This window comes from Zalophus californianus, chromosome 13 (genome assembly GCF_009762305.2).
Source record: "Zalophus californianus isolate mZalCal1 chromosome 13, mZalCal1.pri.v2, whole genome shotgun sequence".
Classification (NCBI taxonomy): domain Eukaryota; kingdom Metazoa; phylum Chordata; class Mammalia; order Carnivora; family Otariidae; genus Zalophus; species Zalophus californianus.
In genome coordinates this window covers 34,316,495-34,330,483 of record NC_045607.1, presented here as the reverse complement: position 1 = coordinate 34,330,483, position 13,989 = coordinate 34,316,495, and the positions used below count along the sequence as shown (strand labels likewise).

Here is a 13,989-nt window from a genome sequence, read left to right as displayed (position 1 = left end):
CCTTCCCATAGCACAAAGTTTGGGGCAGTTCCGAGCTCCTGCCTTATGTTATAGGCATTGATGAGGGTGAATCCTTTCTCACTGCCAGCTCACTAGGGCAGAGCTGTCTGCCTTGTTTCTGGCCCTCCAACTCAGTGCTTGGCAAACAGGGTGTTTGCCCAAGAGGGTCTGGGGTCTTGGGAGAAGGGACATAGGAGTGTTGCTGATGGATCTTTGCTTAAGCACCCTTTACTACCCCCACTCCTGCCAAATGCTTTCTAGAAAGTTGTGTAGTGCCCTTAGGCTCCGTGGGGCCCTTATGTCCACAAAGAAAGCTTTACACAATCTATCAGTGGCGTCCCGGCTACTGTGAGCCAAGATAAAGTCACCTGCGGTCATTCCCTAGCGAGGGGTCAGTGACCTTCCTTTCTCTTCTGCTCACATTCCCCAGGTCCCTGCAATTGTCTGGGCCTACCTCTGCCACTCCCCTTCACACCCCCAGGCTCCAGACCCAAGGCCAGCCACCGCCAGTTCCCTTCCCTGAACCTTTCACCCACCTCCAAACTGCGTACTTTTCGTCCTCTGGGCTTCCAAGGCCCTGCCTGCTTTGCGACAAAGTCCTGTTCACTCATCATTGCTCAGCTTATGCAGAGGCTTGTTGCTGCTTTCCCTGACCGTGACCTCACTGCTGATGCTGCAGAGTTCCCCCATTGTGCTGTCAGGGTGGTGGTGGTGGGGGCAGAGCCGGGGTGTCCTTGAATTCCTTCAGTCTGTCTGTCCCCATGGCTGGTCTGTGAACTCCAGGATGTAGTCGCTTTTCCACTCATTTTCAGACCCGCATTGATCTAGCAACTCACATGAGCTGCATATACAGTGCACATAATCGAGTCAAAGTTTCTAGCCCACAAGTCTATGGGATGGTCTATCCTATTACATTTATTCATTAATTTATTTCTGTGCTGGTGGGGAACTACTAAATCAGTGAGTCTCAACACCTGATCATTCAGAACTTTAAAAACCAAACCAAAAAACCTAAGTGATTCTGATTTAAATTGGTCTGTAGTGGGATCTGGACCTTAGTATAGTTTGTGGGGTATTTTTGTTTTTCTTTTTCTTTTTTGAACTCAGTATGTCTTAAAAGCTACCCAGGTTTGCTGAGGTTGAGAACAGCACCAAATCCTGGCTTCTCTAGCAGGCCTAAAGGTAAGAATCGCCTGTGATCCTGGACCTGCAGCCTCCGCATCCCTCCGGGGGCGGGTTCAAAACTATTCTTCCCATCCTGCCCCAGACCCTAGGACATGAGGATCTATATTACTGAGATCAAATGATTTGTATGCACTTTACTGATTGAAAAGCTAGATTCCAGGTCCTGGAAGGTTGGTAAATAGATCCCCAGTCCCAAGTCAGACCTCCTACGAAATGGGAATCTCAAGGGGAGAGGCCAGTTGACCCGTGTGAATTTAACACAAGTCCCGGTAGATTCTTCTCAGGCAATTTTGGGGAACAACAGCTCTGCATTGATATTCCGACTCATAACAGTGACCTAAAGTTCGAAATACAGGGGCCCACAGGGCTCAAGTGGGTGTGAGTGAAAGAGCATGCAGCCCAGAGGGGAAACTGGGGTCTGGCCCTAAGGAGAAACACTCAGCACTTGAGACAGGCACATACCAAGTTCTATAAGTGTCCACAGGAGAACGAAAATGCACTGGCTGCAATCAGGGAAAGCTACCTGGGAGAGGTGACCTACAAATCATGACTGGAATTTAAATAAAGTACCCTCCAGAATAAACATAAGATGGGAAGGAGTGTGTAAGGAAAGAGACACCAGGCTTCTCATTCTCCCTGATTTGTTCCTATCCCCCAACTTTGCCTTTGTCCCAGGCACACTTCCAGTAGCTCTCAGGGCTCAGAACGGTTGCTGACCTCTGGGTGGGATCATGGAACACCTTACTTGGTATTTAAGTGACACATACTTTGTGAAATACAAACACATTTTTATCTAGCAAGGGCTGAGTCAATAAAATAACATCAAACATTTGCACAATACTCTGTGGGCTTTCCAAGCAGTTACGTGATAGTTACTTCCTCTAATTTTTACATAATCTGTGTGCTCACAGAAGCCCTGTGACCTGCTTGAGTTTAGTACCTAGTGAAAGGTGCGGCTGGGACCCTACCGTGTCCACCATTTTTGAGAACAGAAGCACAGTTGAGCAGTTGGTGCTTAGCACTTGGGAAAAAGATCTGTGGATGGTGACTGGAGGACAGACTGGCCCTTTACCCAGGACTCTCTGATCATATGACTTCCCTGAGGAACTTGTTACAAATAGAGGTTTCCGGCGCCCACCCAAGACCTACTAAATCAAGATTTCCAAGAGGAAGAACTTAGGAATTGCATTTTACAAGAGATGCAGCATGTTGCAAGGTCAGCACACCTGGGTTTGAATCCTAGACCCACCACTTCCTGGTTGTGTTCCTGGGGCAAAGCTCTCCTCCTCTCTGAGCCTCGATACCCCCATCTTCAAAATGAAGGTCCTGGCTGGTGCCCACCTTCTGAGCCCCTGGGAAGGGACTCCCCAGGATGGCAGATCCAGCAGGACAGAGGCTCATTCTCCTTCATGGAGTGGATGTGGAGCTCAGGGGCTGGGTCACCCAAAGCTCTAAATGTCACCCTTCTCTCATGCTCCTGAGAAGGGACCATGTAGTTCCTTCTACCTCCTGCTCCCTGTGGGTTGTGACCCTCCTCTGGGGTGTGAGGTACACAGCACGAGCTCTGGACAGCCACTGCTAAATCTAATTTCTGCTTTTCCTCGTAGTCCCTTCACCTTCTGAGCCTCCGTTTCTCATCTGTACAGTGGGGTTTTCATCGGGAGAAACCAATGTGTGCACAAGGCGAAGGAACACAGAGTAAGCCCGCCATCCGTGGGGACTTCTATCATCATTATATCACTTAACACATACTTATTGAGCATCTACTGTGTGCCAGAAGCTCTCTGAGATCCCTGCTTGTGTGGCGTCTATATTCTAGTTACAGTCTAGTGGGTGCAGAGGGTAGATCATGAACAGGATACACGTTTAATATTTAAACAGTAAAGACACTGCATAGATTTGATATTTAAATAACAAAGACAACACACAGGTTTAATATTCAAGCAAACAACAAATGTGGTAGTTATTTATATGGTAAACACAACGGACGCTTGTTATTTAAATTATAACTATAATGTGTTAGCATTAATGTAAATCACAAAGATGAGATGTTAGAAGATGTCCAAGTAGGAGTATGGCAAGAACCACTCTGGACTTCAGGCTGGAGAGGAAAAGGATCCTAAACTCTGCCCCTTACTTTGCAGATGTTTAGTAGAGCTGCGATGTTTTTAATTTCTCAAACAGACTCCCTCCTCACCTTGTAAAGGAGGCCCTTCCAGACCCTCTTTCCTTTGAACTTCTGTGGCTGTAATGGGCCCTGCCTTTCCTGTATAAAACTCACCTGATCTAGCTGAACTTCTCTGGAGGCTGATGAAGCTACGCCTGCTGAGGGCATTCATCCAACACTGTAATCTTTGTAATAACCGCGGGAGGTCACTTCTGCCGTCGGACAGTGGAGGAAATGGAAGCTTTTTCACCTTGCCCAGGTCACACAGCTGGAAAGGATGGAGTTCGGTTCGGATGTGGGCCTGCCCTCCCCCCGCCCCCTGCCCCAGTGCTCCCCTAGCGTGACAGCTTTTCCTCTTGTCATCTGCCTCCCAAACTCCAGGAGGGCAGGGCTCCTTCTCAGCCTCTCAGGGCCCCTATCTCCCGCCCCCGGCCCAGGATGTCACCTTCACAGGGGCAGAGGGTTAGGGGCCGGCTGAGGGTTATGCCAGGAGCTGGTGGTGAGGGTGACCAATTGTGTCGGTCTGCCTGAGACCATCCCAGTTTGGGCACGGAGAGTCCTGCATCCTGGAGAGCTCCGCAGTCCTGGGCTAGAGGCGCATGATGGGTCACCTCTAAGCAGACCCCAGGCAGCCTCCTGTCCCGCCCCTATGGCCCCATGCCAAAACTCAGGCTTTGATGAAAGGAAACTGCTTAGCTCATGCCTCACATTTTAGGCAAAGTCTAAGTTGCTGAAAGTTCTCTAATGTAGCCAAATGGCTCTACTTTGGGGGGACATAGCAGTGGAATATAAATTTGTCTCTCTGGAAGATGAGAAACCTTAAAGGTATACCTAGCCTCTGACCAGGAATGCCACTTGTACGAGTTTCTCCTAAGGAAAAAAACCCAGAAATATGGACTGTGATTTCTTTTTCTTTCTTCCCCCACCCCTGTTTTGACAGTGATTTCCGAAGAAAGATATTCCCTGCAGAGCTGGCTATACAAAAACTTGAATGAGTTAAAGTAGAATATCATGCAGCTAAGAAAAAAAATCATATCATAGATTTAATAACATGAAGACACTATTTTAAGTAGAAAATGAAATAAAAAACTATATAAACACAGCATGAGCCCAGTTTTATTTATGAGATGCCTACCTGGCTCAGTCAGAAGAGCATGCAAGTTTTGATTTTGGGGTCGTGAGTTCGAGCCCCATGTTGGGTGTAAAGAGTACTTAAATGAACAACAATAACAAAAACCTTAAGAAATAAAACAGGGGCGCCTGGGTGGCTCAGTCGTTAAGTGGCTGCCTTCGGCTCAGGTCATGATCCCAGCGTCCTGGGATCGAGCCCCGCATCGGGCTCCCTGCTCCACAGGAAGCCTCCTTCTCCCTCTCCCACTCTCCCTGCTTGTGTTCCCTCTCTTGCTGTGTCTCTCTCTGTCAAATAAATAAATAAAATCTTTAAAAAAAATAAAATCATGGTACAATCTAAGTTTAGATTTCTACTTTGATGGATGGATAAAGAAAATGTGGTATTTAAATACAAATAATATTATTCAGCCATAAAAAGAAAAAAATTCTGCCATTTCCACAACATGGATGGACCTTGAAGACATTATGCTAAGTGAAATGTCAGGCAGAGAAAGACAAATACTGTACGATTTCACTTATGTTTGGAAATTTAAAAAAAGCCAACTCATAGAAACAGAGGGTAGATGGTGGTTGCCAGGGACTGGGGGATGAAGCAAAATGTGGAGGTATTGGTCAAAGCGTACAAAGGGTACAGTTATAAAATGAGTAAGTTCTGGGGACATAATATTCAGCATAGTGACTATAGTTAACAATACACTTGAAAGTAGCTAAGAGAGTAGATCTTAAATGTTCTTATGACACACACAAAAAATTGTCATTATGTGAGGTGATGGATGTGTTAACTAATCTTATTGCGGCAATCACTTCCCAATATATACATGTATCAAATCATCATATTTGTACACTTTAAATTTACACAATGTTATATGTCAACTGTACATCAATAAAGCTGGAAAAAAATTATATGTATGCACAGAAAACAAAGGACTGAGAAGATACTTACAGAATGTTAACAGTGCTTTTCTTTGAGTTTAGAATAATTTTCATTTTCTTCCTTACATTTTCCTGAAATACAAGTCTAGTTCCGTGAATAAATATTAATTTTATCATCAGAAAGTCAGTAATTTAAAAAAAAATACTGCATCAAAGTATTGTGCTGAGCTATTCTAATTCTGCCTGACCTTCTTTCTCAGGTGTCATGGATTAGTGGGGCTTTAGAATAGAAGGCAGTTGAGAGAGCACTGGATTGGGAGTCAGAGGAAGCCTCCTGCCCTGCTCTTGCTCACTCCCAGTTCCTCTCCTTGAGATGTCCCTACCCCTGCATGTAATGCCTGGTTCAGTTGTCCCTTCCTCTGCTGGCCATACTTCTGCTACAGCTCCCATCGCCCACCACTCCACTGGCCTGCTGTTTATCTATTTACATGCCTGCCTATTCCTTTTCTGGGCCTGTTTCTCTTTCTGTAACAGGCCCAGTGACTTGGAGCTGCCTTCGCCCCGCCCTGGACCTGGCTGCAATGCCGAAGAGAACCACACGAGGGCGCCAGAACCACACTGGTGACCACCTGCGGCCCAGTCGGACCAAGGTCCCTTCAAAATTGTCCCCCCCCTCCCCCCGCAGCGAGAGAGGAAGGACACCAATCACTGCAGGCCTGGGATGCTTCCATTCAGGAGGGAGCCAGCGAGAAAGAACTGGATTATAAACTCTGTCCGAGAAGAATCCCCACCCCTATCCCAGTCTTTGCGGAGCTATGCTGGCCAAGGTGACCCTCCGAACTGGCCCCCCCTCAAGCACCTGCGGCATGTTGGGATGGAACTGCTGTGTGGCTTCAAGCAAGCCCCTGTCCCTCTCTGGACCTCAGTTTCCAGCCTGCACTGCTGGGTTTCTGTGCAGAGATGCTGTGGGGCGGGCATCTGGCTGCTCACTGGCTGCTTCCTGTCGGCTCTGGTTGAGGATGTTTCCTGTGCCCAACTTCCTGCTCCAGGTCCCCAGTTTGTCACAGGCCCTGCTGCATGCTCCGTGTTTGTTAAATTGAACTGAAACAGAAATAAAACACTCCCTAGAACATAAAACAGGAGTTTAGAGGCAACCACCAGAGACCTTTTCTCCTTGCCCTTCAGGAAATTCCTGGTTGCAGAGCACACTGGCATTGCCCTTGGCCGGGGGTGGTGGTGGTGGTGGTGGTGGTGTGTGTGTGTGTGTGTGTGTGTGGTGTGTGGTATGGTGTGGTTGTGGTGTGGGGCGTGCTCTGAGGGGCTTGGGATTGGGGGAGTTGGAGGAGTGGATTTGGGGTTATTGGAAAAGGGGAGGGGGAGGGCCAAAGCCTGAGTCCTGGGGGCAGTGGGGGAGGATGGGGCCTGCTGGGGGGGCAGAAGGCCGTTTCCCTGGGAGAGAGGGGCAGGAGAGGCATGAGTTTCTACACGGTGAGGTGGGGGTCAGTGGCCATTCCACAGGTGCTGGTCGTTGTTGGGTGGGCTTGGGCCGTAGACCGTCCCTCGCCCTTCCTACCTCAGGCTGCATGATGACGTCATCATGCTGCTAGGGTGAGGGCAAATGATGGGAGACCCTGTGCCTCTCCTTTGGTAATCACCCCCTCCAGAAAACAGGAGGCCAGCACCTCCCAAGTCTTCAGGGAATTGCTTCCTGACTAGAGGAGACGAAGGAAGGCCCCTCCCCTTGCCCTGCTCTGTTCTTTTGCCTCCACAGGATGAAGCCCTCAGAGACCCAGCAGCCTTGTCATTTCCTGCTGCGGCAGGCTGCACCCTGCCGGCCCGTTCCACTCTCCAGGATGATCCCAGCACCTGTTACTCTGCCTGGAACGCCCAGCCCTCATCCTTCAAGGCCCTTTTGCTGACGGCTGCAGGCAGATTCAATTCCCCCATCTGGGCCTCCTCCGCTCCTGGCCCCATCCTATTACACCAGGTGTAGCTTTCTGTTTTTCCCCCACAATGGAAACTTCCTGAGGGTAGGGTCTGGGTCTCATTCACCTGTGTATCCACCAGGTCCGAGTACTAGCAGGCACTCAACAAATGTTTGCTGAACAAATTAATTTGTTTTCATTTAACGAGCTCATTAGGGCTCTATCTTCCTCTTAATTAGGAAGCAGGAGGTTCTGTTTTTCCTGTAACAATTCACCTTTGGGGGATGATGGCAGAACCTCAGCTTCTGCAAGCAGAAGGTAATCAAACTAGATTTCTAGGGCACATGGTTGCATTACAAAGAAATAACACGTGTGGTCAATGAGGTCCATTTAAACAAGACAACTGTATGTTAAAACTTCACATTAAACATACATTATTATACAGCTTATCACACAGAATTAGAGCTTTACGGGACACTTTTTTAGCAGTAGGTGGCTGGCACAGGCTCTTGGCAGTGACCCACAGCCCTGAAGAGAGGGGAAGGATAAGCTGAGGGCTGCTACCCGTGCCCCAGGAGCACCTGAGTGGATCTCCATGGGGTTCTGGAAGGTGCTCAGACAGCTAAGGTTCTGGGCTGAGCTGGCTCCTTCTGGACATCTTGGTCCATTCGGTCTGTGCTGATGACTAAATCTGGAAGGTTAAAGAGACAGACATGGCAGCTTGCTGGATTGCCGCCCGATCCAGCCGGGATGCTTCATGGGCATCTATGGGCCAACTCCAATGTCAGCCTGCTCCGCCTGCCGGGTCTCCCTAGGGTCTGTGAGAGCAAATGGCAAGCCTGGCCATCCGTCCCTGCTAGGCCCTTGGACAAGGGACAGCAACCGCTTTTGAGAGTGTCCTGGAGAGCTTGCCAGAGCTTGGTGTTAAAATCTTAAAAAGGGAATCTCCAGGTCCTGTGACCGCAGTAGAAGCAGAATGCTTGCCAAGGGCTCTACCTGTTGACTGAAGGCCCTTGCTAGAAGCTAGATAAGGATTCCTCTTTGCTCACTCACTGGCCACAGAGGGGCACCAGGCCTGAGTTGCCCTGGGAGGGGATGCATAGCTCAGCTCCATTTGGCCCCACCTTCCTGAAACCCCAGACCCTTTTCACCATTTTCCTTAGAAAGGCTGCTCCATGAAGCTCTCTCCTGACAGGCAGGTGGGCCCTTTCTCCCCACAAAGCCTCCTTTCTTTCTGTGGCCACCATCTTATGGTGGGGGGTTACCAAAAAGGCCCTTGACTCCTCAGGGCTCAAGGATAGAGCTGCTGAAGTGGTAACGGCATTATGGCCAATAATGAGGCCAGCAAAGAAGGGAAAGAAAGAAACAAAACAAAAAACAAAACAAAACAACCCAGTCCTGTGGCTCTGAGCAACTCGGCCTGTTAGTGGCTGGAGGTTGTGCTCTGAGACAAAATGCTGAGGGCGAGATATTGTGTGGCAGGGAGGCTTTTTTTTCCCTCTCAAAGAAATCCAGCTCATTTTTTCCATTAATTGGCAGCAGATGAAAAAAGAAAAAAAAGCCAAAACCAAAACCAAAGCAATGCCGGTAACCTGAATGTGAGTGTTTCTGAAAGGGAAAAGCCGTTTCAATTGTTAGATATCCAAGAAAACATGAATACACACCGACAGAGGAAATGGTCACAATTAGAGGAAGAAGAGGGAGAGGTTCGTAAAATTAAGGCAAAAATTCCTTTTGGCAGCTCCCATCCTGTAAGCTGGCTCCTCTGCCGGCCTGTCCCTAAGGCTGCTGGAGGTTGGGCCTCCCAGGGAAACTTCAGGAAGATGTGGGGGGGGAGGGAGGAGGGAGGACCCAGGAATCCCTTAAAAGAGCAAAGTCAACAGCAAAGCAACCTAGCTCCTCCTCAGACGACAGGCACAGAGCCTTTTCTGACGAGGAATTTGTTGTGGAAGAATGTCTACTGAGAAGGTTCCCACAGCTCCTGTACTGCCCCACCCTGCAGCCTTGGAGTGCCCCGTGGGCATCTGGGCCTGGGGGTGGGGGAGAAAGCTAATGCTGGCTCACCCTACCTCAGCTTGAGGGGCTGCTCCCACGTCCCCAGCCTCTAAGTGGATCCTTGGGATCCAGTCTCCTTTGGCACTTGTTTGGACAAGTGCCAATTCCTCACTCATTTTCTCATTCACTAAAAAAGAGAAGGAGAGAGAGGGAGAGAGAAATGTGAATCACTCCAGGTACTCTCTTGCCTCAAAGGACGTCTGGGAAAATGTAAAACAGACAAAAATCGGGATGGAGTCTTTGGAGACCAGACCCAGGCTGTGGCCTAAGTGGTAATCATGAGGCAGCTCGGCCTGTGGGATCCGCAGGCCGGGAGGGGCTGCCGGGACCCACAGCCCCGGGGAGGGTGACCCAAGGGGTGGACTGGGCAGAGAGACCGGTTGCCAAGGAAACAGCTTTGGCCACAAACCTTGGCAATCCACGGCAGCCCCCTAAAGGGGCATGGCTCTCAGTCCTGCTCTGCCTGGTTTGACAGGTGGCTGCATCAAGTCCTTTCTCTTCGCTGGGCCTCTGAGGCTGCATGTGAACAGTATGCCGGAAGCATCTCTGAAGCCTGGGCTGTACTGAATGTCTAGAACTGCTGGTGATGTTCGAACTCAGCCCCTCGTGCTGGGGACTATGGTCACCAGGCTTCCATTCTATTCAGATCAGGTGGGCAGGTAGGAAGATGTGTGCTTGATGAAGACACTGCAACTCATGCCGTTATTTGGACCCTTGTACCTCCGTCGGTAGATGGAAGCCGTGTCTGTCATGCTGCTGGGTGGGACTCTTCTTTTTCTTTCTCTTTTTTAAAGATTTTATTTATTTGAGAGAGCGCATGCACAAGCAGGGGGAGAAGCAGAGGAAGAAGGACTGGCCGACTCCATGCTGAGTGCAGAGCCTCACGCAGGGCTCGATCTCACGACCCTGAGACCGTGAGCTGAGCCGAAACTGAGTCAGATGCTTAACCGACTGAGCCACCCAGGCACCCCGGATACTTCTATTTCTTCCACCAGCATTTAACCACAGCATGGAGGTGCGTGAATGGGAGCAGACGGAGGGGGAGCTAAGAGCCAGCAACCTCACAGCCTTAGGAGGGTCTGCCCTGAAGAATGTGGGAAGAACCTGAAGGTGTAGGAAGAACCGCTGCTCCAGTCAAGGACGGAGGTAAGATAGAGGTGGGGTGTGGCAACGTGCGTGTTCGTATTTGTGGGAAGCAGTGTGGATGAGCAAGAGAACTCCAGGGCCCCCAGGAGGTCAGGATTTGTCTTCCCCCAGGAGCAGGGTAACAGCGAGGCCGTGGAGAGCCAAGCACTGGCCTTGGAGCCTGCCAGTCTGGGCTCAAGAGCCTCTTCTGCTTATGAGCTATGTGACCTTGCGCAGATTACTTTCCCTCTCGGTGCCACCCTTTCCCCACGTTAAATGCCTCACAGGGTGGCACTGACCAGATGATGGAGGAGCCCTTTGTGGACCGCTGGGTGCTATGCAGACCTGCCATCACTGGTCTGCGGTAGGCAGAAGGGAGAGCTTGGCCGGTGGGTCAGCACCCGAGGCTACCTCTGCTGGAGCCTGAATGCAGGGCATGGCTGCACCTTCCCACAGGTTGGCTCTCAGGGGGCAAAGAAAACCCCTCTGCTCCACTGACTGCCTCAGCCCCGAGCTGAGGGCTCTGCCCCCGCTCCCTCCCCAGGGCCTGTCATACCACACGTGCCCAGAGACATACCTTGCTCTGGGAATGAAACCAGCAGTGCTCCCCCTCAGAGACCCTCTGTAGTATATTAAAAAAAAAAAAAAAAGGATAAGAATATATATTAAATGACTATTTTATTTACACACCCTATTCATAAATAATTGAATCCTCTTTGTGACTGCACAATGATTCCTTGAAGATCTCCTAATGATTACACTGAAGTGACTAAAAGTGGATTAGTGGGCTTACTCACATCTGTGTGTGACCATGTTCTCTCACCTATGTGCTCATACTCACACGTACACACACACCAGAGGGGAGGCGGGACTCCTGGGGTCTTCTGGGCTCTCAGAGCACCCACACTTGTCACCCAGCACCAGCGGGGCCCTGGTGGGAAACTGTGCCCCCTCCCACAGGTGTGAATTCGTGACAGCTGGAGAACAAAGAGCTGCAACCCAGGGAGCTCCCGCCCCGCCCCTCGCCCCTCTGGAGCTGCTCTCCTTTGTTCACCCTGGAAGGCATCTCTTTGGGTTTGCAAATATTTTAATTCACAGAAACTCAAGGAGGGGGTGGGGGTGGGGGGCTGGGCTGGCGCACTGACTGTCCTCCTGTCTTTATCCAGGCTTTCTCCAGCCCCCGTGAGCGGCAACAGCATTCTAGAGACATGCAGTGGTGTGCTAGTACCATACACACGACAGATCGGACGCGGCCCGCAACAGCGGCCAGGCTGGTGGCCGGGGGCCTCTGGCTCCTCCAAGTCTGGGCCCTGTCACGGAGCTGCGTGGGGCTGGTCGGCTCAGAGGGTCCGCACGGCCACCGGGTAGAGGAGGGACAAGTGCTCGGCCCCTTTGATGGGCAGCTTTCTGGTGGTATAGTAGTGGATGACTTCCGGGACGCTGTCGAACGGGGGGCTGTTCTGACCCAGAACGTACTTCTCTTTGGTTTTGGCCAGTTTCATGTGCATAAAGCCCTGGTTGCTCCTGTGAATAAAACACGGAGGTTATTAGGATCTGCAGAGTGACAAACAGCCATGCTGCTCAAGCCCAGATGAAATGTAGCTGCACCTCAGCTCCCCCAAGCCCAGCACGGACTAGGAACCAGCAACAAACACTGCTGGAGAGTCTTCTGGACCCCGAGAGCTTCTGGAGTCTTCCTCAGGAAAACAACCCCCCAGGGGCGCCTGGGTGGCTCAGTCGTTGGGCGTCTGCCTTCAGCTCAGGTCGTGGTCCCGGGGTCCTGGGATCGAGCCCCGCATCGGGCTCCCTGCTCAGCGGGAAGCCTGCTTCTCCCTCTCCCACTCCCCCTGCTTGTGTTCCCTCTCTCACTGTGTCTCTCTCTGTCAAATAAATAAATAAAGTCTTTGAAAAAAAAAGAAAAAGAAAAAGAAAAAAAAAAGGAAAACAAACCCCCAGACTCGGCTCCTCTTCCTATTGCTGATACACACAAGTATTTAAGGCTTGCATGACAGGTGCAATGTATGTGTAAGTCCCCAATTCCCTGACAAGCGTGCAGGACAGGTCATCACCCCCAGTTTACAGATGAGGAAACAGTGTGGCAGGGATGACAGGCGAGCTGTTTTCCAAAAATTGATGCTCCCCTTTCCATAGTACTTACTGTCACTAGGAAGGGGTGGCCCAGCCAGGGACTACATTTCCCAGCCTCCCTTGCAGCCATTGCAAACATGTAACTAGTTTTAGCCAATGGAACGGTGAGAACCTGTGTTCTTCCCCCAGCTCTGCCCCTATGCAGGCACTCTCTTCTCTGGGCTTCTTCTGGCTGCTCAGTGAACTTGGCCTCCTCCTCCAAAGCCCAACCCGATTGTTTCCTCTACCAGGAAGTCTTCCAGGCTCCCACAAGTAGGGCTCCTTTCTTCCTCTGACTGCATTGAGCATACTCATGCCTCCATCAGCACTTACTTGGTTGAACTGCAATTACTTATTTATCTTCCTAATTCCTGAGAGTTCCCCAGAGCAGGGCCCAGTCCCTGTGCCCCATGCAGCCTGCTAGCTACATCAGCACACTGGGGTGGCACAGTTCTCGGATAGCAATGGCCACACTGCTTCCGCCTGGCCGTAGCAGACCCCTCCCACTTCCCCCCCAGGTCTCTGGCCACATCGGATCGATCACTCCTCTGTCAATCTGCCTTTGTCCAAGCCGCCTTTTCCCTGCCCACTCAGCTCCAAGCCTGGCCTTTTATGATGTGTTGCTGCCACATCTGCTGATGCCTGGTTTCCAAAGCACAGTCCAATTTACCTCATGTTTGTCACTTAGTGAGAGAGCTGGGACTCTGACCTCCTGCTGCCTTCTCTAGACCCTGTCCCTTGGCACTGAGAACTTGTGAGCAGCCCTGGGGGCCTGGCTTCCGGGACACCGAGGCTGAGCTCCATGTGGACACAAGTTTGCAGGCTTCTCAGCTCCAGCTCTCTTGCTCCGGCAGCTCCCACAGGGGCAGTGGAGGGCTCACACACATCTTTTCCAGGCAGGACTGGGCTCCCCATGCTCACCAGCGCCTGCTCTATTAATGTGTCAATTTGGACTCCAGGACCATTTTCAAATGGCAGAGCAAATGCTTAATGAAGTGCGGGCACTGAGCAATACATCTGCTCATAATAATGTATTTAGAGATGTCACCCTCAGCTTAAAGGAAATCGTTCCGAGAGCAATTATGTTTCAAGAGAGAATAATTCCTGTAAAGAACTAAAATTTAAATCAAGATTTTTTTAAGGCTGACAATGTTCTAATTACAGAGCCTGTGGCAAGTTCTGCTCCTCAGTGAAGGGTCATTTCATTGGAGAATTGCCTCGACACGTCTGCGAAGCAGGAGGCGTGCTTGCTTCAGCTGTTAAAAGGAAGCGGTGTGCATCACGTGAAAAAGGTACAACCCCACTTAGGTGAAGACTAGCTACCCACCACACTGGAGAGAGCACAGAGCTGGGCCAGCCTGGAAAGGACGGGAATTGCTTGAACGAAGTGCTGAAATTGTG

General features: G+C 50.5%; 1 protein-coding gene and 1 long non-coding RNA gene across 3 annotated transcripts in view; one reads left to right on the top strand and one right to left on the bottom strand.

The window, feature by feature from the left end:
* The first annotated feature begins 1,390 nt into the window (after positions 1-1,390).
* Positions 1,391-6,668, top strand: LOC113934709. The gene is made up of 3 exons (XR_003523770.2): positions 1,391-2,401; positions 2,793-2,883; positions 5,891-6,668. It is a non-coding gene; the product is annotated as an uncharacterized LOC113934709 (long non-coding RNA).
* A 4,454-nt stretch (positions 6,669-11,122) lies between these two features.
* SHB (SH2 domain containing adaptor protein B) overlaps positions 11,123-13,989 on the bottom strand; it is a 135,434-nt gene continuing 132,567 nt past the window's right edge. For both annotated transcript variants that reach the window (XM_027616220.2, XM_027616221.2), the window contains one exon: positions 11,123-11,985. In XM_027616220.2, coding sequence (XP_027472021.1) covers positions 11,802-11,985 — 184 coding nt within the window. In that variant the 3' untranslated portion in view covers positions 11,123-11,801. The remainder of the gene's footprint in view (positions 11,986-13,989) is intronic.